Genomic DNA, 26,795 nt, shown 5'->3' with positions numbered 1-26,795 from the left:
GAGTTCAAATGCACTTTAACCAGGTCCCTCCTTTTCTTCTTCTTTTTTTTGGGGCATCCTAACTTTGTGCTTGTCCTAGAACATCTGTACTGATTGAGACATAACCGGTTACCTCCATTGGCCCTCCTCATGGGACAGGGCCCCAAAAAGCTTTCCACTGTATCCCCGCTTATGGGCGGCCTTGGGTTGAATAGTCAACATTTAAAACTCGGCATCTTTATAAAAGTACTTGGGTTGCAGGTAAATCTCTGCAGCTCCCCTGTGGAAACACTGGAGGAAATGTAAGAAAATAAATATTTTTTTGTGTTTGAACTGACTGTCAAATCCAGGATTATCTCAGTCCACTAGCTTCGAAACAATGAAAGCTTAAAAGTACTCCAGGGCTGATTAAAACAAACTGTATTATGCAACAATGGCTCCAGCATGTGCCCACTAGTACATGTGATGTTCTGCGTGTGTGATGACAGAACCTCATCAGTAATTCAGCCTTTCTTTCACAGGAAACAGTCAGCAGCAGTTTAACCTCACTTAGTGATTAGTAAATCTCTACAGGTCATTATAATAATCGTTTTAGACCCGTGCCAAACAAAGCCCGTGTGTGTTGTTGTTGTTGATGGTCTCTTTGTCACGGGTGGCCTGAGTCTTTTTCTCTCTCTGTGCTGGACGTGATGGCTCACTGCATCTATTGGATTATGTCAGGGATTTGACTTCAGGATTAGGCCAATGGGCTGAAGGCAACGTGGGGGCTGCGTGAGCTTCTGCATCACCGTGTGTGTTTTACTTTACTTTATGTGTGTGTGGAGGTTCGGAGCGTGGAAAGGGGTTCCCAGAGGCCGAGGTGTGCAGCTTGTTTTTTTTTTTCTTTTTGGCTCCACAGACCTTCAAACATGAACCTGTTCTGCTTCACACTGGTAAGATACATCATCTTCTAAACTCCTGTCAGTTTGTAGGTCCGTCTTATATGTTTGGTCCCTGCAGCCTTTAAAGAGCAGGTAGGCAGAGAAGAGGCGGTGCTCGCTGAGGGACAGACAGCTGATGTTATTGTTGTAGACAAGGAGCTGAAACGGTCTCTCAGGAGAAAGAGACACAGAAACAACTCACCTCTCTGTTAGATTCATGACGTCTGAAGATGTTTGTTTGCTGGGCTTGGATTTCCTGTTTCTCTGTTGTGCATGTTGCTCACTTACAACACACAGTACATGGTTCATTTGTAAGTAACCCAAATATAAAGGCATATATGTCCTGGGCGTTTGTTCAAACAAATACAATTACATACAACCTTGGAAGGATAATAATTGAATCTCCTTTTACAAACTTTCAGATACATTGGTTTTTGGTTTGTAACCATCTTGTATCTTCTTGCTGATTTTGTCCTGTACAAATTTGTGTTTTCATCTCATCCTGGTTTCTTTAACCAGTCAAACATATCCCTCATCAGACATCTTTGCCATGAAAAATTAAATTTTAAAATCTGTTTCTGCAGCCAGGAGGTAAACACTTGGTCTGACATCGACCCCTCAGCGTCAGTTTTTAGGCATCAACTTTAATTACCTTTAAAGTCCATCTAGTTGCTGATGCTTTTCATTGCATTTTGCTTTTGTAGTTCGTAAAGAGACGTCAGATTTATTTTCGGCCTGATTCATAACCAGCTAAAAACTTCTCATAGGATCTTTAAAATAACGCAAAATGTAAAACTATAAAATGTGAAAACATAGGGTTCAATAAGATGGAATAAATACAGAGGGATATAAAAGTTATATCTACTTCTGTACACACCAGCTTCATTAGATAGTTGGATGAAAAGAGGGATTTTTTTGTCCATGACATGTTAAAAATGGGTATTCTTAAAATAAACCCACTTTAAAGGGTGCCCAAATTTAAAACCTCCAAATCTCTGGTTCCCAACCCAAGTCCCTACAGACTGAGCTACTGCCGCCCCCTAACAGTGCTACTTCCTGTCTGTACCCACTGTTTGTGTTTGCTCATTTGCATATCTGCATTTCCACCGTGGGCAACTGAAAATGGACATTTGCAGTGTGAGCGAAATGCAGGATATTCATTGCCTGGTACTTTTTGAAGGAACCATGCAATTATAGAGCTCTTCAGAAAGCGCTGACTTCCTTTTTGGTACAACAGCTAGCCTACGTGTCCTTACGCAGCAGGAATAAGCTAGGCTAGCTGAGCAGCAGCTGAAAGCCTGAGACTGATCGACACATGTAGCTTACAGACAAATCAGTATTGAACTTTGTCCCATGGTGCATTAGAAATATTTTTCTATTTATTAAAACAGCAACACTCTTGGCAACAACCTTGACTGACATATAGAGAGACAAATATGTGTTGCAAGCATGGAGTATTTTTGTGGTATTTCAATTCAAGTTTTCTACTAGCATGTGAATATTTTGTTTTAATTTAGTTGCATTTGTTTGTCGTCCATTTAATAATTTCTCACAATAACTTTGGTCTACTTTTCTAAGTAGTGTCAGTTAACTTAACATCTTCTTCAAGTAGCTCTGCAGTAGTTTGTGTTACCTTAAAGGTTCTTCTCCAGTAGGCTGTTATTGGAAGTGATTAACATTTACACACACATCTCCAGTTGAATTAAAAGTGACTGTGTAGTAGTAGTAGTCGTAGTAGCTGTTGACACTAAACTTACTTCTACGTCACTCAGTAGATTTGGAGCTTTAATCTAAATTTAGCATCTTTAAAGAGTACAAAAACTCATCAACTTCCTGAACTCAAAACTGTAACAACATAACAGTATAAGATGCTCACCTGAAAAGACCACTAAAGATCTGTGTCAGCGCTTACACAACTTGTTGCACTACCTGAGGTTAAGCAGTTGTTTATAAGTATGATGTTTAATTCATGGAGAACCAAAACTGCAAAGTGAATGAGGAGAAGCTATGAAGGAAAAACATGCACCCGGGAACATAAAATCATAAAATGTTTCTGAGAGGAAGGTCAGGAGTGGACAGCTTACAATATCTGTGTCACAGTTTACATGACCAGGCTTCTTACCATCAATCCCACCCTGCTCTGTACAGAAACAGAGTTGAGCTCTTTATGTGTAGCTGATCCAGTAGAACACGACCCGACATGAGCAGCTCGTTACATAAGTGCAAGAGTTCAAGTGTCATGGAATCAAGATTGAAGTTAGGACTTATGTATTGAGGACTCATTTCCGGAACAGACTGAAAGTAATTGTGATGCCTCTGTATGACCTACTAAAGCAAACAAGACCATCAGCAACTAGATTTATTTTTCTACTGTCATTTTTCATTTCTGAACCAAGCAGCAACCTCCGGTCTTGAAAAATGAAGACAATGCCGAAGTGCAGTATCTGCTTGAGGCTGGCTCCAGGAACACCAGGAGTCACAAACACATGACTGGCAAAAAAGCCATTTTACAGCATAAATAAACGTGTTTACAGCCTGGTACAAAAAATGAAATAGGTCTGATTAGTTATTGTCCTTATGGGCACACACTGTACGGGGGATGAATTGTTTTAAAACGGCTCCGTTTTGATTTTGAAAACTATACTTGTTATTCATAAATTGACAGGTGGGCGCAATGTAACGGTTCATCAAGAGGTTTAAAACCCGCCTCAGCTCCAGCTCTCAGCCTGTTGTTAGGTTGACTGAAAGTTAGGTTGAGACAGCATTTCCAACATGGCGGCTGCTGCCGATGAGCCTCCAGAGCTCCCTGCCGTGACAGATGTCACTCAGGCTTCATCCATTAATATTTACACTCTGTGGTCTGAAACCATTGCAACAGGGTGGTTTTCAGACGAGCACTTCTGAGGAAAGAGCTTTTTCTTTTTTCTTTTTTTACATTTTCCACAGTGAAAATAGTGAGTGATATGACTGACTGATAAAAATAACGGGATGACATTTTTTGGAGGAACATTTTTATCTACCTACACATGTACCGGACATGATCAGAATAGAGGTACGATGTACTGCTTTGACCACAGGGGGCGCCAAAATGGCTAAAACCAGAAATCCCCCCAGCTTTAATTAAGTTATATCTGTTTATTTGTATTCTCAACGTCAGGTCAATTGGAACAACATTAAAATTCTAGGAACTATAAGCATAAATGTACCATCAGTAATTTATACGATAAATGTGAAACTAAGTACTGGGTCTGTCACCATGATAACTGATGGATGTTTTTTTTTTTTAGGAGGGCTCCTCAGAAAGCATCTATGAACCAGCCTACAGCAAAACACTGAAGGAAGTCCTCCCCAGATACCAGACTAGCCCCGCTCTCCTGAGACAAAGACCTGATTGGAGTGGTTCGGATCTATCCATCAGTTCTGTAAGTTTATTTATTTAAGGTTTGATTTAGAGTTTTTTTTTTTTGAATGGTGCTGCACATGTTTTCCAAGCATTCAACCCAATTTTTAACAGCTCATACTGCACACTTCTAAAAATTGTCATCAAAAAAGTATAGTTTGTGATTCAAGCTGAAAGTCTGCTCTGCAGAACAAAGAACCAAGGGGTGAAACGTTTGTGTTCTCATGTTCACTGTTTAACTGATCTAATGTGTTTTGTTGGATTTGTCAGAGCTGATGTCAGAGCTGATGAAGATGAACATCTCAGAAACAGCCATGCCCTGAGCTAAATGCTAACATCAGAATATACAAAACAACAATGCCGAGGCTGAACAGGTGTAACTGTAACCATCTTGACTTGCCTATTAGCCTTTTGGTTAGGTAACATCATGCTCAAACGTTGAAGTCTAGGCTGACTTACTGCGCTGGCTGCCACTGCGACCCGACCTCGGATAAGCAGAAGAAAATGGAGAAAGAACTTTGAATGGATGATCAGATTTGTTTTCTCTTTTTGCCCCTCAGGGCTTCCATAGACTTTGCCATAATTTGTTTTGTTTTTTTGTCCCCATGCAGGACCGACCTCAGAGCACAGTGAAACTGAAAAGAACAAACAGAAGGTAAAGGAGTTGTGCTCGATTATCTTGTACACGTATATTTAAGTGAGCACACTGAGCATATCTTCATATTAAGATCAGTTGTTGTTTTTTTGGGGTTTTTTTGTCTTTTATTCAGTAGATTTATTTTTGCATCAGAATATTTAATATGTGTCTTCTTCTTTAGGTCATATGTGCCAACATCATCTTTGGACAATGAAACACTCGGTTGGTACACATTATTAATCAATGTGTTGGTTTTGTATTAACATGGTTAGGACTTAATTCCAGTCAAAACATCAGCATCACACTGCTCACCTTGATCGTACACTCATTCAAACTTTTCTACAATGTGATCTCTGTTTGCTTTCCTTCCCCTCCTCCTCCTCCTCTGGTGCAGTCAGAGACATTCATAATGGCTGCTTGATGTTGTCAGGAGATAAGAAAGACTCGTCCAATCAAATCAAAGCCCACAACAGAGGTAAGAAATGTGTATGTGAAAGAAGCTGAAGTGATTCTGCTGAAAAACCAAGTGATCTGAGGCTATATACAAGAAGTTAGTGCAAGAGAAGTTATAAGAGGCATTATTCACATGGTAGCCATTTCCCATTGACACAGCACTCAAGATGGGAATCTGAAATGTTGGTATTCTGTTCTGCTGTGTTCAAGGTTGCAGATAAATGTAGGGAATTGGAAAGTTTTTTTTATCATTGCAAAGCTTTCTGACTGATCATCAACCCAGAAAAAACACAATTGAACTCAATCAATGAATGTTGAAAATCAGGATGGCCGTCGGCCATATTTCAGGGTTAACTATCTTTGGAAAGTTTTTCAAAACTGGGTTCAAGACTGAAGACTGAAACCAGATTCAGAGGGACCGAAACATTGACATTTTTTTCTGACAAATCTCTGATGAAGAGTAATGTTTGTGATTTTGTCTTTTCTATAAGATTTCCTACAATATCCTAATTAACCGCAGTTTAACACACATTTAACATTAACAATACGACAGAACTTCAGCTTTGCTCCCTGAGCTTCATGTGAGAGGAAAATGGCTGCCTAAATTGTACCCTGGATTTGCATGTTTTTATGTGTGTGAGATTAGTCTTTTGGCCTTTAATGATAAGTTAGCTGAAGAGGAAATGTGAGGAGGAGAGAGTGGACGTAGATGTGCATCAAAGGGCCTATTGGCTGTGAGTCAAATCTGTGGCTGATGTGTAGAAGATTGCAGACTCTGACCATGATCCACCCAGTGAGTGGCCCCGTTGATTTGCATGTTTGACAACATATGAAATAATGTTTTTTGTCTGTCGTGTGTGGATTTATCCTACAGAAAAGTGTAAAGCCTCCAGTCAGAGCAGCACGTTGACAAGAAACGGCAGCTTGAGGGAGCTGAGATCTGACAGCACAGAGACACATCCACCAGCTCAGGTAAAACCTCAGCGCTCTGATAGACGACTTCATTGAAAGAAAATATTAATACATCATAATCTGGATTTTAGTAACCGAATACAGAGTAACACTGAAGATAAAAGTTGAATTTTCCTACTTTAATGAGGTCTCATCATTCACTCGGACACAATCACTTCAGTGAAACAAATGCTGATGATTTCCTGAAGCGGTGCAGATGGCAGACTTTAGTCTTTTGTAATCCTGGATCCACATGACGGCCAGGCAGACTCACCTGACATACCTGCCTGATTGTGCACATGCTGATGCATGTGAGGGATGACTATTGTTCATCTTTTTTAATCTTCCACTCTCTGATTATGTAACTGATGAATTGGATGGGTGATATTTAACAACAGAATCTTTTAATCATTAATAAAAAACTATGTCAGGACATTTCATAAAAGTGCTTTTTTTCTGTTAACATTTTTAAATGGTATCACCTGACAAATGATTCAAAGTTAAGTCACTTGATATGTCTATGTGATTCAGGGTGCAGGTAACAGAGAGTAAAAGTAAATTTGAAGTAAACCTGAGAGTGAATGAAGTCAGCTAAATCAGACCCACAGTCCTCTCTAATCCACTTTTGAAACCTTTAATCTGCTTTCTACGTATCACTTGTGTCTGCTCTGTGCTCTTTTGAACATTTGTATTTTGATCTGCATGCTAGCTGAACGTGAAGAAAGGATACAACAAAAAGAGAAGCATCCAGCTCTTCGTTTAGACGTGGTCATAGAGGGAATAAAGTTTATCAGTACTTTGTACTGTGATTAACAGTAGTATGGCTGCCAGTCGGTGGTTATTTTGCAGAATGCCAGGCCCGGTTATAAGAGCTGGTTTCCGGTCTTGGATGAGGAAGTTAACAACAGACCAGCTGACGGCAAACACCACTAAAGTGTGGCATCCACTTACAGTCTCAAGGGATCTGACAAAGTGATTCAATAGCATAGACCACGCCACAACCACATGTGTTTTAGACATTTAATGATAGATCATATGAATGATGAGACGGATGCGTGTATGTTGAGGTAATGATTCTGATGGAAGAGGATGTTGTCAGGAAGGATGGACTGACTGCAGGGCAGAGGGAGACTCAGGACGGGGATTCCCGAGCTGATCACGGCCCAGACTGTGTCTATGGGACAAACGAGATGAATGGATGAGAGGAAGGGAGGGTGGGTCGAAGAACTGAGACAAACGGTGTGGAGTTGGATGGCTCAGTATAAGTAGGCTTGTCAGGTGATTGAAGATGTGGTTTGGGTGTTGTCTGGCTCTCGAACCTAAGTTATGAACTTAATTTCATTTAAATGTCCATGATTTTCAGTGTCAGAAAAAGATACTTGGTGGTATCTTTGTGAAGTTTGGTATGATTGTGATTTTTTTTTTCCTGTTACGATGAAGCATTTTGATCTCTGACCTGGCGCTTAGCATTATGGGAAACAGTACGTGAGGAAGACTGGTCTGATGCGTATTGTGTATTTTTCCTGTATAAGCACGACATCCGGGTATTTTTGGCATACTGCAGATCTTACATTTGTTTGCAGACTGCATACTGCACTTTGGCCGACTCAGCATGTACTACTAATAAAGTAGGTAGGTTCGAAAACAGCCTTACTTAAGCAACACGCCTTAGTTCGATGTCGACAGAAGTTAGAGAATTTTTCAGATACTTCACTTAAAAGTTGTAAGCTCTGAGAAATTACTTCATTTAAAGGGAAAGTATTATCAACCAAAGACCCTTAAAGCATGGAAAGTAAAGGACCTTATTCAGCAGGAAACTTTGTGTGATGACACTATATTAAAGATGTGGAGGGGTACATCTTTCCATTATCACTGTCTTTTTCTGTTGGTTTGATAGTGGGGGATTTTAATAGGGTGGTTCAAGAAATCAGAGAGCAGATGTTTCATGAGGGCAAAGAAACAGCCTGAATGTGAGGACCATGAAGGGCTAAAACTGGAGAGCAGAAATGATGCAAGAAACAATTGTAATGCAAGGCATAAAGTCTGAACGCAAGCAGAGCAAATCTAAGTTCAAGCAGGGAATATTTCATTGCATGGTTTTGGGGAAAATAATGACAATTTTGGAAGTCTTGCTCTCAAATTAAATACCACACCCTCATTATAGAGAAGAGTGTGGACTGTATATAACATGGATGTGGTCTCAGTGATGTCACCCATTGATTTATTTTAAAGCCCAACAATTTTTGTAGCCGTATTGCAAATGCTGTCTCAGAATAACTTCTGTATTGGCTTCTTTTTCAACTCCAGAGGTTGCTGCTAAAACAAAAAAATCCAACAAGAGACAGGTAGTCACATTTGGAATAGAAATACTTTCCCTGATTCTAGTTGAATTAATGTGCAAAGGTCAGTCATGTGAAAGCAAAAATATTGTATTTAAACAAATATATTCTACTATTGTAAGGCCCTGTGATTGACTGGCAATCAGTGCAGGGTGTAACCCCGCCTCTCGACCAATGACAGCTGGGATCGGCTCCAGCCTCCCACAAACCCGAATGGAGAAAGCAGTATAGATAATGGATGGATGGATGGATTGTAAAGCAGTACTTGTGGTTAGTGCTGAATGTCATTGCCCTGCACTAGATGCATAATATTCTTTCTTTCTTGCAGGGTGGTGAAACTACAGCTGACACAGCAGATTCATATTCAACGCACACCACAGGCAGAATAAAGAAGTTACAGAATCTGGTCCACACAAAGAAGGGACAACAGAGCGCAGCAGGGAAAGGGAAGAGTTTATCAGACAGTCATGGTGAGTTATAGTAGAAGGAATGATGTTATCTGATATGTGCATGAAGAAGTGTTGCATACAGACGACCTGAGAGGTGAGGAAATAAAGAGAATTCTGGTGATTCATTCTGTAACAGTGATCTAAGTTGTTTTCTCTCCTCTATTTAAAACATTGTACAGGTGCAAAATGTATATTACAAAATAGAAACTTCTTTCACCAGTAATATTTGTAGAACTAAACTTGGGAAATTTTTCCCCATTTTACACAAACTTGTTCCTCTTTCATTAGAGGCAAAAAATAAACAACAACGACCCAGCAACCTTTATTTTCACCTGACAAACAATCCAAGAAGAACCCTTTTTTTCTTCAACTAGAAAAACTTTTATTACCAGTTGCTACACAGTTGCAAAAATGTAATAATTTGTCAGAATCAGAACCAGCTTCATTGCTCAGTTATGCTCACACAAACAAGGAAAACAATAAACTGACAAAAGAAAACAAAGACTGAATACGGTAATAAGGCAATGGGGGCAGTGATGGATAGTGCAGAAGATGCTGAAATCAACATGAAAATAAATGATGTAATAATGTAACAGATTGGTTCATTTACATGAGGTAGTTTTTGTACGTACATCAAGGCAGTGTGCATTGGTTGATGTCGTATGAGGACGATATTTAAAAGTTTAAGTTATCCCTGTTCTTAAAAAAAATTCCTGTCCTGAACAAAGGTGAGAAAAACTATTTAAGTTCTGACAAAGTCGATGAACCACACCTGCTTTTTTTCTTCCTTCACCTCTCATGGCTTACGTAGTTGCATTAACTATCACTAACATTTATTCCCGCTCTTTTCAGATCATTTGGCCGATGTGTTCAGTAACAACAATCCGGTGCTGACCTGCATCGGCCTGGGGAGGAGAACGGATAAGACGCTAGCCAAAGCTGCTTCATCACCGCAGCAACAGCAACAAAGAGCCACAGATGTCCATGTGGAGTCAAAGGAGGAGGGAGTTTGGTGGAGCCCGTTCGAGTGTCCACAGCCCTGGTCTCCCTTCTATCACACCTGTCAACAGCCTCAGCATGAACTGTGGGTCTGCGGGGGGAGCTTGTCGCTGCCCTGGACCACAGAGTGGGATCGATTCGAGAGTTTGATACAGGAACTGGACAGCAAACAGCCGGATCTGTGTCCTCCTCCGCTGACGGTCCCCTCCATCACAGAGTTGCAGTTCTCACAGAACACAGTAAGACAAACCTTTGTGTGTGTACTCTCAGGACACTCTGACAAATGAACTAAACCAGTGGTATATAAACACAAATATAACATGTTCAATTTTAAAGGAAAAGTGCGAAATTTGAGAAATCCCAATATTTTCTTTCTACAACCTCAGTGAGAATTCTTCTCCTTAATATAATGTAAATTATTGAGCGTGTTAACATGGAATTGAGTATCACGGTTATGAGCCTAATCCTGGGTATGGTGTTTACCATATACTGTAAATATTAATGGATGAAGCCTGAGTGATGTCACCCATCTGTTAGGGTGGGGGGGTCAACAGGCTCATCAGCAGCAGTCTCCATGCTGGAAATCCTGTCTCAGTCTAACTTTCAGTCAACCTAATGACAGGCTGAGAGCTGGAGCTGAGGCGGGTTTTAAACCTCTTGACAAACCGTTACATCACGCCCACCTGTCAATCAGGTCAGCCAAGCGCCTAATTTGCAAAAAATTCACCACCCGTTCAGTGTGTGCCCATTATGACAATAACGACCTATTTCGTTTTTTGAACCATGCTAATTTATGCTGTAAAAATTGCGTCATGTGTATCTGTCAAGTGGACACTCGATGAACTGCAGGATTTTTCCCTGAGGCATTGGCTTCATTCTTTAAGACCGGAGGTTGCCGCTTGGTGTTCACACAGGCGCCTGTGATGTTTATTTCTTACAACAAAAACCGCAGCAATTTTGAAATCTGAGAAAGATGAGACCTCTGTGGCTCATTGCGGGCACTATTTCATGCAAAAAATATATGCACATATATGGCGTGTATAGGCTACACTTCATTCCCAGCAATGGCCACTCCGAAACTAAGACGCCATCGTTGCTGCTGCCATGTTTGTTTTGCTGATAAGTGAGGCAGCGCCTGGGCAGGTAGTGAGCAGCTGTCAGAAACAGGCTTATACATCATGGATGAGTTATAGAAGTGCAAAAGTAAGTTACAGCTGGAACAGAAAATGAAAGAAGTTCTGTGATGTAGGGAGGAGTAAAGTCATGTAAAGCTTTATAAACAAGTAAAAGAACAGATTAAGCTGTAGTTGATGTTTTTTTTAAAACAGCAAATAGGAAACCGTATACATCCAATAGCCATCAAATGAATCCATGTTTGTTAATTGTTTCCAGTATTTAGAACAGCTGTGTGACTCGTTGCTCATGAAACCATTCAGTGCATGACAGAGGGCCTCGCTTCACTAACAGTCACTGTTGGGTAGTAAGCCAAAGAGTCCATGTAACAGATGCTCTCAGCGCTAAATGACCGCTAAACTGAAGCTAACGGAAAACCAGGAGAGAATGACTCTTTTGTTTCTGCACTGTCTCACTTTGTTAATGGAACTTATTAGGGCTGTGCGTGCTCATATTGGATATCTCAAACATCATGATGGGTTTTTTATTATTTAGGAAATGCTTAAGAAAACAATGTCAAAAAAAAGTCTTTACATTGTAAGCCAAATAAATTATTATATATTACAGATCTACAAGCAACAACAATATGCAATAACGGATAATGCTCCATCGATGCAGAATCGTTCACATTGCGATGCATCGTGGAAACGATTTCAACACCCCTAGCAGTTATAGGATGATGGAAGGATAAAGAGCTGCAGATTAATGAGGAATTATCTGTGAAATGATATGTGCATTATATCCAGTTAACCTCTCCCCAACATAACACATTAACAGTACAAGATCAGTGCAACTTGATCATCCCTAGTAGTCACAATATTTTCATCCAGGATGAGAAAAATACTTCATCTAAGATTTGTATGGCTGCCGCGGTTTAACCTAATTCACAGCACAAATCATAAACAGGGCATAAACACCCAGCTGTTTATGTTGTGGGGTCACACACAAGGGCAGATCGTATACCCATCTGTCACCAGAAAACACTCGTTGTAATCTCTCTTTTTTCCCAAATAGTTAACCAGATTTGGGAGATTTGAACCTCTTGTTCAGCCTTTAAAGGAGCCGCAGGATGATGGAAGCTCATTGGTAAGAGAAACGAACCTCCTTAATCTGAAAGATTGATCATCTAGGAATTTAGCCCTCTCAGACTAATGTGTTTTTTAGACTTAAATATACATCATGTTTGTCTTTTGGCTGCAGTCGGGGAAAGCTGATAAGAAATGTGTTTTGATGTTTTTACTGCAGGTGCAGAATGAGGAGCCGAACGATGTCTGGGTGGAGAGGAAGGAGACTCAGACTTCATCACAAAGTGACAGGAAGAACGTCAAGGCCTCACCAGAGAAAATAAAGACAACTTCTAAAGTATGTGATGCACTCGATAGAGATCTTATTCATACTAACACTACCCTGCTTTTGATGTGTTTCAAACCTAATGAAATAACATCTGCCAACAACAAGACACAGCTGTCAGACACACACCTGTTCTGCCAGACTGTTAACTAACAATCAAACTATGATCTACAGAGAGGGCTCCACAGCCTGGTCTTAACATTAGCACTTAAAACAGAAGGATTGACACATCCTCCTTATAGGGTTAAAGAATTATAGCTAGAAAAAAAACAAAATGAATGAGGTTTATGACATTTTTCACCAGAGTATCCTTCATAATTCTGAAGCATTTAGTGTTACAGAAGTAATAATCAAAATGTTTCAAATATTCCAATTATGCTCTATACATTTCATTTTTATTGTGTTTATTATGATTTGTGTTTGTCAGTAGTGTTGTTTTGAGATTGCCAAGGGAGTGTCTAAGAGGGGTCAGGTATTCTCACTTGTTATCCTATTAGGCTTTTAGTCTATACTGTCACTGGTGCCTTAAAATTACAGCTCATTGACACCTCGTCGCTGTGTTACATATGTGAAGCTCTGTGTTTACATGTGGCCCGTTGAGACGTCCTCTAGTTCGGAGTGTTAAAGCTACTTTAAGAAAATTGATTGTGTTATATATGCCGCTCACAAACCAAAAGTACATTTCTTTAAAGGAAGTATGTGCAACATTTTACACATAAATACAGCAGATATCAAGTTTATCCTCTATAAATGTCTCTCTGAGTCACGACTGTGATAAGCCGGAGTCCCCTCAGCTGTAATGTTGTCAGAGCCGTGTTTACATCATGTTTACATGGACCGGACGGCCTTGAGTTTAAAACTGTTTTAGTCAAGGACTAGAGAAAAGAAGAACATACTCACTGCTTATTTGTATGTCACCTAAATGTGTTTAGATCATGGTCATTCTGTGTTAATTTATGTGCAAAGTGAAGCTATGAGCTAACTAAAGTGTGCTAACATTAGCCTGCTAACATCAATGCAGGCCCCAGGCAATTGCAGCTCATGCAAAGGACAATTTTGTCCGCCGCTTGCATTTATTGGTGCTAAATTATGGTGCGTACTAATTGATAACTCCTTTGTGTGTGGAGGGGGCTTGGAGGTGTGTCGCTGAGCGGAGGCCTCAGAATAGCGGAGGTGTCGAACAGCAGTTTGTTTTGGTTTAATGCTGGTGCTCAAGTGCGGCATCTACTGGATCAAAAAGTCACACATTCTTGCTTCAAGAAAAGTGCTTGTGCTCAAAAACCATGATTTAATTTATTTCAATATATTCACATAACATTTTTAATTTTTAATGTGTCTACTACTGGTAGTACATAACTATTTCCAGGCCTCCCTTGCTTTTACCCAGGTCGACTGACTCTTTCAGAAACTGTTCGAATCATCTCATATTCTTGAGCAGTATTGTCTTGACCTGTTGTAGTTTCAGGTGCATCCCATTCAGAATCAAGGTCTTCACTTTTATGGAGTTATGCAGATATGTATGGAGCTATCATTGTGGCAAAACTATTTGAATATGCACACACAGATCCACAAATGCATAAAAAGATCCACAAATGCGTAAACTAATCTGCAAATATGTTGACCAATATTTACTTATTTATTAATGGCAATGAAAATACACACAAATGATCGCTTACAACTGAGGCGGGCCTCTCCATTGGCTGTCATTTTACACGTGACTTTTGCAACACTCCTGCCGTGCAAGATCCACAAATGCATACACATATCTTCAAATGAGTGTCTGACGATCTGCAAACACATTAGTGGGGTTTGTTGCCCTGAGCTCAGGCTCACAGGATAGGCTGCCATGCCTTTAATAAATAAGTAAATATTTCAAAATTGGTCTACATATTTGCAGATTTGTTTACGCATTTGTGGATCTGTGTACACATATTCAAATAGTTTTGCCACAATAATAGCTCCATAGATATGGTCCATGATGTGAAACGCCATGCACAGGAACAGGAAGTTAAAATCTGAGCACATGTAGTTGGGGATTAAAGCTCACAACACACCTCCTACAGGTTTCAGCTATTAAAAGCAGGGCAACCCCTGCAGGATTAAGTCTCTCGCTTGCCAGAAAAGCTGCGTGTCCCAGCATAAACTGGGAGACTGAGCTGTTGTGTCACACGGGAAGTGAAACGTAGCAGTTCAAGGGGCCCTGACTCAGCTCTCTGGTTGGTTAGCTTTTCTCTTTTGTTTGCCTGAAGTGGGAGATAACCCATGCAGTGAACCTAAACAGAAATATAAGGCAGATAAAAGTGTGACTCTGTGTTTTTGACTGTGCAGGAAGGAAACACACGGAGAGATGAAGCAGAAAAGAGGAAAGTTGGTGGGGGAGTGTTTGTGAAAGCACATCACAGGCGGTCTGGTGACTCTCTGGAAAGCCTCTACAGCCTCAACAGTGGACAAAGCTCCTCAAGTAAGCACCTGTGGGCACAGAGCCATGATGCAATCCTCTCTTAAGGATCTCGTACTCCCCTTAAGATGCATTTATTTATAAAGCTGAACTTACTATCAAGAACGGAATCCACTACTCAGACTTAAGCTGCCTTGTTACTGACATCAGAAGAACTACTTTTATATTCTACTCTAATGCTCTTTGTTTGTTTGCAACAAAAAAACACCAAGACAAATTCCTTGTATGTGTGAATGCAATAAATGTGGCTGTGATTGTGAGAAATTGATTCCATCTGTTAGTTGTGGGGTTATCAAGCACTCTTGTTTGTCTGCTCTTCGTCAGGCGGAGTCACCAGTGGGTCCGGCTGGTCCAGTAACAGAGACAGTCTGAGGCTGGACGATGATCTGTTGTCCTCTAGACACTTCTGTGGAAGAGCAAGAGTCCACACTGACTTTGTGCCAAGTCCATACGACACTGAATCCCTCAAGCTCAAGGTAAATATTTGGTTCACCTTTAGAAACAAAAAAGGGACTTGTAAGCGTGCATGTGTAGACAAATTGTCCGTTCTCTGAATTACAAAGACACAGATCAGCTTAAGCTGAATATAACCGGCCATCCAGGTCTACTGGATGGCGAGTGTGCATGACACTCTCTCACTCTAACACAATGCAATAAATGTCTGCTTACACTCACATCCTTCATCTTATAGCAGGCCACAGGGGGTTACACTACTGTCTTCATAACTTTTCTAAACACAATAGGTGCGGCACTTCAGAGACTGTCAATTAACTTGCAAAAAGAAAAAACGAGCGCAAATGGTGAAGGATACTGATGACTGGGAGTGAGAACATACTCTGATTGAAATGTCAAGTTAAGCCATTGTAACCTTCCCAAATGAAAAGATTTTACAGCCAAATCTGGAACACCCTATCTCTCTTCTCTGAGTATTTTTGTCCCTGTCAGATAATCTTAATTAATCTCTACTACACTCTCATTCAGGTGGGAGATGTGATTGACATCTTTGCCAAACCCCCCATGGGAATATGGACAGGGATGCTGAACGGCAAATTGGGCAATTTCAAGTTCATTTATGTAGATGAGCTCGCAGAGGAGAGACCCGATTCCCGTGAGGAGACACAAACCCAAAGAGAGAGCCAGAAATCCACCGTCCAGGAAGTGTTAAGGCGTCTCAGCTTGGAGGTAAGTTGTTTTATTATTTATGGATTTGACTGATTTTAATGTGGCAAGAATCATCTTCCGTACAGGAGGGTGTTTTCTCCTCTTCTACAGTGTAAATGGTTTTTTTTTCTACTCTTGCTTCTCCAGGAGTACACGTCCTCTCTGCAGCTGAACGGGTACCAAACAGTGGATGACTTGATGAGGCTGAGGGAGCATCACCTGACGGAGCTGAATGTGACTGATCCAGAGCACCGGCATCGTCTTCTCACTGCTGTCGACTCCCTGCAGCAAATGTACTGTGAGTAATGGGAAAGGCACAAAAGGGTCATCCAAGGACAGCAGCATAGTGCACTTTTTTTTGGATATGATAAGACCTTAAAAAATATTCGCTGAGATGTTTACATTGAGAAAGGAAAGGGGAAGAGTGACATTGCACCTCAAGCAGATAAGACTTGGAGGGTAACAGGGCCACGGCTAAAGAGGTTAAGGATAACAGGATAACCTCAAAGAGCATTTCTGAGAATAGAACGGGACACACAAGGACATGAGGGGCAGACAGATTGGCTGTTGAGCTGTAATGCACATGAATAATGGCTGTAAAGGATTACTTACTGCTCATCCATTCTGCTCTATGACAGTACGTCCAACCAGCCGTCTCCTCTGCTTTACAGCTGATTGGCAGCCGAAGAGCGAGGCCAATCAGGAGGCAGAGACCCCCGTCGAGAACATGAAGGCAGAAGTGAGCAGCGGCCCCAGAGACTCCGGCTGCCACATGTCGTCTGACAGTCCCGAAAACAGCACAGAGGACGCACACCTTCACTTCTTCCTTCAGTACCCTCTGCCGGCTGAGACGGCAGCTTCATGAGCATCACCCATTCTTTTACAACCCATTCTTTACCACACCTGCTTTGAGGTGATTTTTCAGACGAACGCTGTTTTTTTAAATGACTTGCAACAGTGTAACTTCCAATTATGTACAAAGAATGCCCTTTCCTAGCCTTTTCCAATATACATACTCCACTTCAAGATGTCATATGTCTGAATAAAAGATTTTAAGAAACAGTTTTTCTTTTTTTCCTAATTCCATTTTTCAAGTAACTTTATTTCAAAGAAACTTCTTAAAGCCAGAACTCTAAGTTCACCATTTTATAGAAAAAAAAACATGTGATTTAAGTAACCCTCATGTTCTACTGTAGCTGAAGCTCTTTAAAGCTCCTGTAACAAGTTTTGAACTGGTAATGAAACAAACTGAAATTAATACAGATGTCAGTTTATGAGCTACAAAAGCAAACAAGACCATCAGCAACAAGATTAATCATTTACGACTTACAAACACTAATATATGTACACAACAAATGTATCCAAGACAGTGGTGTCCAGATGGGGTCGCCAAAATGGGCAGAACCAGAACTTCCTCTAAGGAGCTTTAAAGGTCCTGTATTAGTTCACAAATATAATTTTACAGTTTAAATAAGTCTCAGAGCTCCTCAAAACATGTGTGTGAAGTTTCTTGTTCTAAATCCACTCTGATTCTGTATTTTGATCTATAAACCCCTCTATTTCAGCCCTGCTCAGAACAGGCTGTTTCTGTGTCTGTACCTTTAAATGTAAATGAGTTGTGTCTGACCACGCCCCCTCTCTGGAAGGGATTGGGTGGCTCTGGCTTTCTTGCTCCATGTCCTATTGTTTACGGTGAGAAGGCAGACTCAGAGGGCAGAACCCTAACCCTAACCCTTCATCTTAATGTTTCACTCAGAGGTTCAAACATTTTTTCTTTAAATGAACCCCTTCTGGTCCAATTGCTAGCCCAGCCACCACATAGGGGGAAGAGAGATTGACCCGCCCACTCAGGGAAGATGAATCTCAAGACATAAAAACAGGACTTCGTTGCGAATACGACTGAAGAAGAACCGATGGATAGGGGGGCGTGTCCAGACTTTTGTGAATGGGGTGGCCCTACTGTTGCACTGACTTATGCAAAGGGTGGCATAAAGTTTGTGTCCACACAAAAATTTATACTTTTTATTTATTTACCCTTTCTAGCTCTATTCATCATGTATACTTTAAAGTAACCAGAAAATTGCAATATATTCTTAGCTTTGTTCAGACAAAAGAAATCAACTACCAGCCTGTTCCAACACTGCCCAAATACTTGATTTGAACCTAAGCCCTGCCCCCGAAAGTCAAAAAGCCAACCAATCAACCGCCTGGGGTGGCCAATCATATTACAAGGGGGGCCCATGCCACCCCTCTGGACATGCCCCAGCCGACAGACAAAACCAAAGAGGTCTAAGAGTTTCTATGACCTAAAAAGACAAACGTATAATAACCGAATCAACTTTGACAATCATATCGAGACTTGAATTGACGTCAGAATCATAGGCTCCTCGGGATCGCTAGTGGACGGCCTGCCTGAACAACACTCCAGATTTTGCTCAGTTTTGTGACCTGCTTTAGTTATTTCTGTAATGTTTTTTTAGATATGCCCTTTACCTTTAACTCATTTCAGAATCATTTGTTAAAACTGTTCCTTTAAAAGAAAACGTGCACGCTGTTCAAAGAGAGAACTTTTATTAGACAGTGGACATGTCTGCAGCTAAAAGATAAGATGTCAATTGAAATGTTTATTCCTATATACTATATATTATATATAATAAACCCAAAGGGGGAAATATGTCCATGATTAAACAAAAAGGCAGCCATGTGAACGTTGAAACAGCGTCTTTAAATCTACATAATAAATCAGTCATGACAGAAAAGAGGCAGAGACAAAGATTAAAACCACAACATGACGACCAGTACTCTTAAATCCCCCAATTCCCCCCCTCCCCCACACACAAATACACACAGGAAACAGCAATAAAATTAGTTTTTACATTTGCCCTTATCTTTGTCACACCAATAAGAAAAAAAGACAGTCATATATATTATTAATGCAAAAAACATATAAATGATACGTCCAAATCCTTTAAAATCCTCCCAGAGCGAAAACAAGAAATAAAAACAGCTCTTATTTACATGATGATACAGAACACCACACAGCTGATATCATCTGTTGTGAAACGACAGTGACCTACAAGAAAAATACAAAAAATTACACTTTTTACTCTTTCAAACTTATTATTTTCATTTCATAAAACTGATTTTTTTCCTCCTTTTTTTATTTGTAAAATGATGTTTTTAAATTCTGATTCAAAACATGCTTCAATAACAGAAATATACATTTTGCCTCGACAATGAATCAGGTTTATTATCTAACAAATCCTGTTTTATAGACTGTTGACACTGACAGGTCACGTGTTTCCTGCTGCTACATGCTACATGCTAACTTTTAAGAACACTGATAGTTACAACATGCCTTTAAAGGTTTGTGGTAAACTTTTATTTTGTATGTGTCCAAGACAGGAAGTATTAGTGAAAGAGTAAAGGCATGAGAAAAAAATGTGAGATGGAATATTTTTCAAATATGAATTTTTTTAAATAAAGTCAAAATATTGAGATAAAGTAAAAAGGTCGAGGAAAGAGTTGAACTGTTGCGCTCTCAGTTGAAGAGCCAGGAATGAGAAATTAAATGATTGATCAAGATGCATTTTTTGATGAATTAAAAATGAAATATAGAAATGGAAAAATATTAAAACTTATTCCTTTGATATATTTTTTCACACAATTACACACATGCACAATTAATGTAGTTCTGAAGTAGTGTATGATCTTCACATTAACAATTTAAAGAAAATCATCCTCCTCCCTTTTTCTGTCTTATGCCTGTCTCAGTCTTCTGCATTATGTTAGAAAAATCCAACACACAACAACATCAGACATATATTATATCAAACTTGCACAAAAGAAAGTGATGATATGTCACTGAGTCATCAGAGCATATTGTCTGTTATTGTCCGGACAATATTTGATGTCCTTGCTGTTTCACTTTCACAGTCTGTGGACGTACAGGTCAGTGTCCTCTGTCCAGAACATAACATCTACTCATTAAAACTCTGAAATCAAACAACATCTGTAATGCAGATGTTCCAGTGAAGATGTGTTCATCGAGTGATGTTGCTGTTAGAATATCTTGCGTAGCCGTTTTCAGGATACAGAGAGAGCTCCTCTGAACTGCCCAGTCCATTGTTGATATCTGAAAGAGATGACAGATTACTGTTTTCACGATGCTGAAACTAAAGTTACTGAAGACAACCATTTAGCTGGAAGTGGTTTAGCACGCTTACAGTGGGCATAAAGACAATACAACATCATACCTGTGTGTCTAATGAGGAAGTTTGAATGTCAAACTTTGGCACCCCCAAGTGGTGATATCACAAACTGCATACACAGTGAATACCAAATCTGGTTTCAATGATTTTTTTAATGATTAATTCAGGTTGTCAATGCAGTCATTTTCAATTTAACATTTATGAAACCAGTCAAAGTGTATCAGAACACATTGAAAAGAATTGGTTTCTGTCAATTACCGATAAAAAGTATATAATATTTAATGATATCTCTTTCCTCCCACCTCCTTAAAGAGCACCAGGTGAATAAGTAAGATTTCAAAGAAGAAAAAAATAAGTAATGAAGAACATTAATTTAAATTAGAGAGAAGGGAGAAGCTGAGGAAAGAGAAGAGAGAAGAGGAGAGAGAAGAGGAGACAAGCCAAGAAAAGAGGAGAGTAAAGAAGAGGAGAGGTGGATAGAAAAGAGAAGAGAAAAGGAAGAGAGGAGAGTAAAGAAGAGGAGAGGTGGATAGAAAAGAGAAGAGAAAAGGAAGAGAGGAGAAAAGGAGGGGAGAGGAGAGGAGCGGAGAGGAGAGGAGAGGAGACGAGAGCTCTTAATTAGGTGCGTTGATTTTAGGAGGATGCATGAATTGAGATTTAAGTATACTCCGGATATTGTCTGAGCTGAAATCTGATCATGATTGAATGTTTGCTCATCACAGGAGCTGATTTGCAAATTGTCTCTATTCCGATCAGGTTTTTATGCATGATCTGTCTCTCCAGCTTCAAACCTGAAGCATTAATTCTCAGGTGTGAATATAAAAAAATTCACAATGTTTCGGTCCCTTTGAACTTTTGTGACTTTTTCTAATAAATTGGTGATACTTATTAAGAGTAGTGTGCTGGAGTTTGTCGTCCTGCGCACCTACGTCATGAGATAGTTGTGTTTGCAAACACCTCATTGAAAAAAAGGTGTGAATATAGAGAAAGCAGTACCTGAAAATATGAGCTTCTCCTTCATGATGTTTACTTCCCGACTGGTCCGACGTGTCACAGCGCTCAGCATGATCTGCTCAGGGTTATAGTTCTGCATCCCGCTCATCTTCCACCTGTAACAGCACATAGAGACCATTACAAACAAGCACAAGGAGGAGACGATTCTGAATCCCTTAACATACAAATCAGTTGCTGCATCAAAGAACAATGCAGCTTTATTTGTAATCACTGATTATAATTATAGGTATGAAAACAGAAAAGGGTCCAATGTTGTCTCCTCCTTTAAGTTTGCTTCAGAAGTAGTAACAGAGCAGAGTCTACAGTCGTGTAAATCAGGGCACTGACAAGACAGCACAAGGTTGTTTGACTCTGTACGTTCACATCCTGCAGAGACGCCCCGCTAACCAACAACAGCTGAAAATGTTTGCAGATTAGGAAGACAACCAGGTCCTGGATGTCCTTGAACAATCTGCCATATACGTTAGAAAGAACCTGTATTATTGTTTGAAATCAGTGTCGCTTCTCAACACCTTTTTACAATTCTTGGCTTGTTCAATAAAAAAAAAAGAGAAATCAGAGAGAGAGAGAGAGTCAGTCAGATTCTGAAGGCTGGTAGCTTAATTAGTTAAGAATGTAGGATAGTAGTTTATAAGCAGTTTGCTTCTGCCTGTGCTGTTTCAGTCACTACATAACACATGACTGTTGACTCTGTTTGAACTGTCTGTATTGTTTAAAATGATTGTGTTGTGTATAATGGCTTAATAAAATACTCATATGGGAATGACATGTGGGAAAGGAGCCATTCAAACCCGGGCCGCCCGCTTGGATGACTACAGCCTCTTTACACAGGGTGCGTGAACTTACCCGACTACCAGCGCCCAAAAAATGACATGTTTGATGTCATAAGGTAAATATTACTTTGGACTCGTCAGCTGTCTGAGACAATCAAAGATGCAGCAGTGCCCTTCGTTTACGTCACCATGACTACAGGGAGACACTGAGGAGGCTTATCTATGGTGAGCCTAAATGGACAAAATAGAATTTGCTTAATCTTGATTAAAAAAAGATTAATTAATTAATTACTTAATAAATCGCAATCTTAGTCTTGTATCTGTAGGTCCACAGGTTTTTGATAAATATATTTTTAGATGTTTTAGAATCCAAATGAGTTTCCTGATGCATATTCTTTACCCTCTATGGAGCTTTTTAACTTTTCCTAAAACCTAACAGATCAAATAGTTTGTATTCTTTGCAGATCAGTCAAAATGACACGAGCATGCTAACAGTGAAAGAATCAAGGAAGTTTGAGTGTTTGTACATGGATACACATAACAAAAAGACATTTAGTGGAAAGCACACAGAAACACAAGAGGTAAACAAGTACAGCGTAAGAGAGGAAGGAAACCGCCTTGGGGTGTCGGTCAGAAAAAAAAAGCACAAGGAGGAGGACAGACGAGGAGGCAGGAACAAAGGCCGGAGCAGTGGCAGCAGTTACCTGATCATATGATAGCTGACAGACGCCGGGGGCAGCGGAGGAAGGTTGCATGCAGATCAGGCAGAGCACAGGACAGAGTGAATGTGAGGGGAGAGAGAAAGAGAGACAGAGAGAGAGAGAGAGAGAGAGAAAGAGAGAACACAGAGAGGTTATAGCACAGAGGTGAGACATGATGACAAAAGACACGAGGAGTGAAGAAAATAAAACAAAGAAAAAAAAAAGGGCAGGATGAGCAGAATGAAAATGTTAGAGTAGAAAGCAGCGGAGTGAATAAGAACAGCTCCAGTCAGACTCAGAGACCAGTGCAGAAATTATATGTTCTTAATGATGCTTCTTACTACTGATAATATTGTTCCACATATAAAAACACATTTACTGTGTTTCTATAAGACATTAAAGGTCACATATCCTCCTCCTTTTCAACCAGTTTAAATAAGTCTCAGAGCTCCCCAAAACATGTCTATGAAGTTTCTTGTTCTAAATCCACTCTGGTCCTGTATTTGATCATGTTTATAAACCCCTCTATTTCAGCCCTGCTCAGAACAGGCTGTTTCTGTGTCTGTACCTTTAAATATGTAAATGAGCTGTGTCTGACCACACCCCCTCTCTGGAAGGGCTCAAGCTTTCTTGCTCCATGTCCTATTGTTTACACTAGGGTCAGGGTTAGGGTTACCCTAGGGTTAGGGTTACCCTACCCTAACCCTAGACTCAGAGGGCAGAACAAACACCTAGCTGTGGGAGTGTCACCCACCTGGGGGAGGGGCTACTGCCCCTTGTGATGTCATGAAGGGAAAATCTCCAAACCACTAGTTGAGCACACATTTACTCAAAAGTGGAGAAGGCAAAAGACGGAGAGGATGGACTTTTCTCATAATTGGGGGGTTTGAAAAGGGAGTGGGGACATAAAAACATGTTAAAGTGTATTATTTATAATATGTAACCTTTAAGCCCAAGTGCACAGATATGATGTTAAACATAAAGCTTGCAAAGAAAAGAAAAGAACTCATGATTTCTGTAAGGATCAGGTTGACAAAAAATGCATACAAATATTTATTTGACCAGGTTTAGAGATACCCAGCTCTTACATTGACTGTATGTAGTATAAAGTCTAAGTATAAAAATAGCTTCAATAAAAACTGTTGACCTTGTGCTCAGAAAATTATACAGAATCAAACAGACGTCATGTTCTTTATTACATGTTAATTACAAACTAAAATATGATATTTCATCTGTGTGACAGATGCTCATACGTTCAGGGTCTGTGATCACACTGTGGACTTACTTCTGATAACAAAAGATCCCTATGACCACAGCTATGGAGACCAGATCTGAAGTGATCCAGATGAAGTCGTAAGCGTGGTGGCTCTGCAAGACAACAGACAGAAGAAGAGTTAACAGTTGAGCCAGAAGAGGTCAGGATTAAAAAATGTGCCAATACAACATCCTCACTGAGGAAAACGAATGCTTTGTAGTGCTGATCTTTGCCCTTGTTCTTTAAATGTGTCTGCGATTGTTTCCCATGATCCTCCTTTTCTCCAAACCCACGCTGAGCCAAAGTCTGCTGCTGAGCTCCCTCGTTTTTCTCTGCGTCCTTGCCCTCCAGTCTCGCTGAGCCCTCGTCAGTCTCTGTCCTCTCTCCTGCTGTCCTCTCGTCTCGCTGCCTGACCTTGTCGGTGTCTGAGTGTGTGTCAATGTGTGTGTGTGTGTGTGTGTGTGTGTGTGTGTGTGTGTGTGTGGGTGTGTGTGCGTGTGTTGTCAGATTAGAGAGGAAAACTGTTTACCATGAGCCAGATGGGGTAAGGCACCTTTCGGAGGACTTGGGGGGCATCAGAGGACACAGAAGGCACCCCGCTGCACCACAGCAGAGAGTAGAGCCAGGGCTCATTCACCGGGTACACAGTCACGCTCACGTTATTTGCCAGATACTCCCTGAGGAGAGGAAACATACACGTCGATTAATCCCTGTTACTCCTTTGACACTGAAAAGAAAGGCTGGTTAAAATGTTTCACCATACACTGTCAACATTTACTCTCCAGATATAAATCTTGGTGTGCCACATGCTCCAGTCTTCACGTCAACGACACTACACTGAGTATCATTTAACATTCTGCTTTAAAGACCCTGAGAGCAGCTATTTACATTAAGGGCTGGGGCTCTATAAGAACTCAATATTTAAGCTGTTTCTTCCCTTTTTCTTATTGGTATGTGCACTCTTTAACCAGTTTAACACAGTATGAATTCAAACCCAGTTAAAGAAGAGTGTTTGCTGCTGTTTGCTGCAAAATCAGTCAAATAGGATCAAAAAACACCTATACACTTCTTATGAGGTGGATTTGAGGTGTTTAAACAAAAGAGGGAGTGCTGTTGTTTTGGAAGATAACTCAAACATTGGTTTAAAAAAACACAGTCATGTACTCATATATAATATAACATCTGTCCTCCCCTTCTCGTGCGCGTTCCCCAGAGCTTCTGGCTCATCCTGCAGTTTTTAATTAGCTAATCGTACGTGTGTCTCTTATTTCTTATGTGACTATTGTGTCCAATTTGTTTGTAAAACTGCCTGTGAGTTCTTCTGAATGATGTTCTGTAGACTGTCTTTAAATTGTACTTTTTTTTTCAAATTAAAACCTGCCTTTAGGTCTACAGATGAAATTTAGCTTGTGTGCTAATTCCAGCATACTTACATGGATGCTATTTTGAGATGTTGACTAATGTGCACTGTCCTGAAATATAATGAAATATCAGCATGGCTGTGATTCAGTCATGATGATACAGAGTAATACAACGTGCTGAAATTCATAACAACTTCACAACAAATGAATGATTTACTCATCTTTTTTAGATTTAGATTTTTGTGCTTTGTTTTAGACATGACAGGACAGTGGATGGAGCCAGAAATCGGGGAGAGAGAGAGTGGGGAACGACATGCTGGAAAGGAGCCATTGGCCGGACCTGAACCCTGGCCACCCACCCTGAGGACTACAGCCCCCACACATGGGGCACGCACAGTAACCAGTAGGCTACCAGTGCCCAATTAATGATTTATTCATTTATTCAAATAATTTGGCTCCAAAAACACTTAACTAGTTCCAAAACTTGACAGGATCTGGATTATTACCAAGGATCCCAAAGATTTTCCTGCACTCTTGTTAATGTCTTCATTACATGTTTCAGATCATCTCAGATGGGCCAAAAAAAAAAAAAACTTTAACTTTTGACTTTTTCATTCCCTGCATTCTTTTTCTTTGTCAAAATCTGTGTCTCCTTAATTTTATTCAAGCAGCTGCTTATGTAGCCTCCCTCCTCCATCCTGCACAGCCTCTCTCCTCCTCGAGGTGCAGAGGTGAAGAAGGCTCACTTCTTTCCAACTCCATGCTGCACTATTGCATTTATCTTCCCGATTGTACTCCTCAACCCCAACCAAAGCTGACTGTAGTGTCATCATTAGGACTTCACACGTTCCCTCTAGAGACACTTGAAGTTAAAGCACACTTTCTTTTCCCACATATGCTGTAAGAGTGTCGAACATCTCTACCTTGAAAATACATCATGATTTAATGATTTGAACAATTTCTGCTATGCCCCCCCCCCCCCCCCCTCTCTTACTCTATGTCTTTGTGGTGGGCCTTGCTGTAGTGGAGGTTCAGGCTGGTGATTCCTCTCTGCCTTATCTCTTTGATGGACAGCTTCTCATTTGCACCCTGCTGCAGCCCTCGCACCCTCCCCCTGTCCGTGTCGGGGGTCCACGTCACCTGGCACAAAGACATGTGACAAAGGAAAGACCCGGATCAGACAGACAGACAGTGTGTGCTTCATATTGAGA

General features: G+C 40.4%; 2 protein-coding genes across 5 annotated transcripts in view; one reads left to right on the top strand and one right to left on the bottom strand.

Annotated features, from left to right (window-relative positions):
- The first annotated feature begins 755 nt into the window (after positions 1 to 755).
- On the top strand, positions 756 to 17,331 carry samsn1b (SAM domain, SH3 domain and nuclear localisation signals 1b). Of its 2 annotated transcripts, none has more exons than XM_065963360.1 (15): positions 756 to 911; positions 4,187 to 4,321; positions 4,911 to 4,954; positions 5,118 to 5,158; positions 5,331 to 5,411; positions 6,264 to 6,361; positions 9,008 to 9,149; positions 9,981 to 10,366; positions 12,315 to 12,386; positions 12,546 to 12,662; positions 14,979 to 15,111; positions 15,433 to 15,584; positions 16,090 to 16,290; positions 16,417 to 16,567; positions 16,941 to 17,331. In XM_065963360.1, exons 1-15 carry the CDS (start codon positions 888 to 890, stop codon positions 17,132 to 17,134), a joined length of 1,971 nt encoding a protein of 656 aa, XP_065819432.1. In that variant the 5' UTR covers positions 756 to 887; the 3' UTR covers positions 17,135 to 17,331. The 2 variants fall into 2 exon arrangements, with proteins under 2 accessions (XP_065819432.1, XP_065819431.1); XM_065963359.1 differs by having other exon boundaries at positions 16,908 to 17,331.
- A 1,492-nt stretch (positions 17,332 to 18,823) lies between these two features.
- Positions 18,824 to 26,795, bottom strand: part of gdpd5a (glycerophosphodiester phosphodiesterase domain containing 5a) — a 28,589-nt gene continuing 20,617 nt past the window's right edge. For 2 of the 3 annotated variants that reach the window (XM_065963162.1, XM_065963161.1), the window contains exons 12-17: positions 26,579 to 26,724; positions 24,753 to 24,900; positions 24,254 to 24,336; positions 22,972 to 22,986; positions 21,477 to 21,589; positions 18,824 to 20,404 (exon numbers count right to left, since the gene is read on the bottom strand). In XM_065963162.1, coding sequence (XP_065819234.1) covers positions 20,313 to 20,404; positions 21,477 to 21,589; positions 22,972 to 22,986; positions 24,254 to 24,336; positions 24,753 to 24,900; positions 26,579 to 26,724 — 597 coding nt within the window. In that variant the 3' untranslated portion in view covers positions 18,824 to 20,312. The remainder of the gene's footprint in view (positions 20,405 to 21,476; positions 21,590 to 22,971; positions 22,987 to 24,253; positions 24,337 to 24,752; positions 24,901 to 26,578; positions 26,725 to 26,795) is intronic. The other variant, XM_020631233.3, reaches the window with a different exon arrangement.

Source organism: Labrus bergylta, chromosome 14 (assembly GCF_963930695.1).
Source record: "Labrus bergylta chromosome 14, fLabBer1.1, whole genome shotgun sequence".
Lineage (NCBI taxonomy): Eukaryota > Metazoa > Chordata > Actinopteri > Labriformes > Labridae > Labrus > Labrus bergylta.
Note: the sequence above shows the minus strand (reverse complement) of the source record. Positions and strands in the feature narration are given on the sequence as shown.

Excerpts from the sequence above, each read along its gene's own strand:
- samsn1b (XM_065963359.1), top strand. The coding sequence starts at position 888 with ATGAACCTGTTCTGCTTCACACTG. Across the intron at positions 15,585-16,089 it reads CTGAATCCCTCAAGCTCAAG|GTGGGAGATGTGATTGACAT; the intron begins GTAAATATTTGG and ends ACTCTCATTCAG. Across the intron at positions 16,291-16,416 it reads TAAGGCGTCTCAGCTTGGAG|GAGTACACGTCCTCTCTGCA; the intron begins GTAAGTTGTTTT and ends TTGCTTCTCCAG.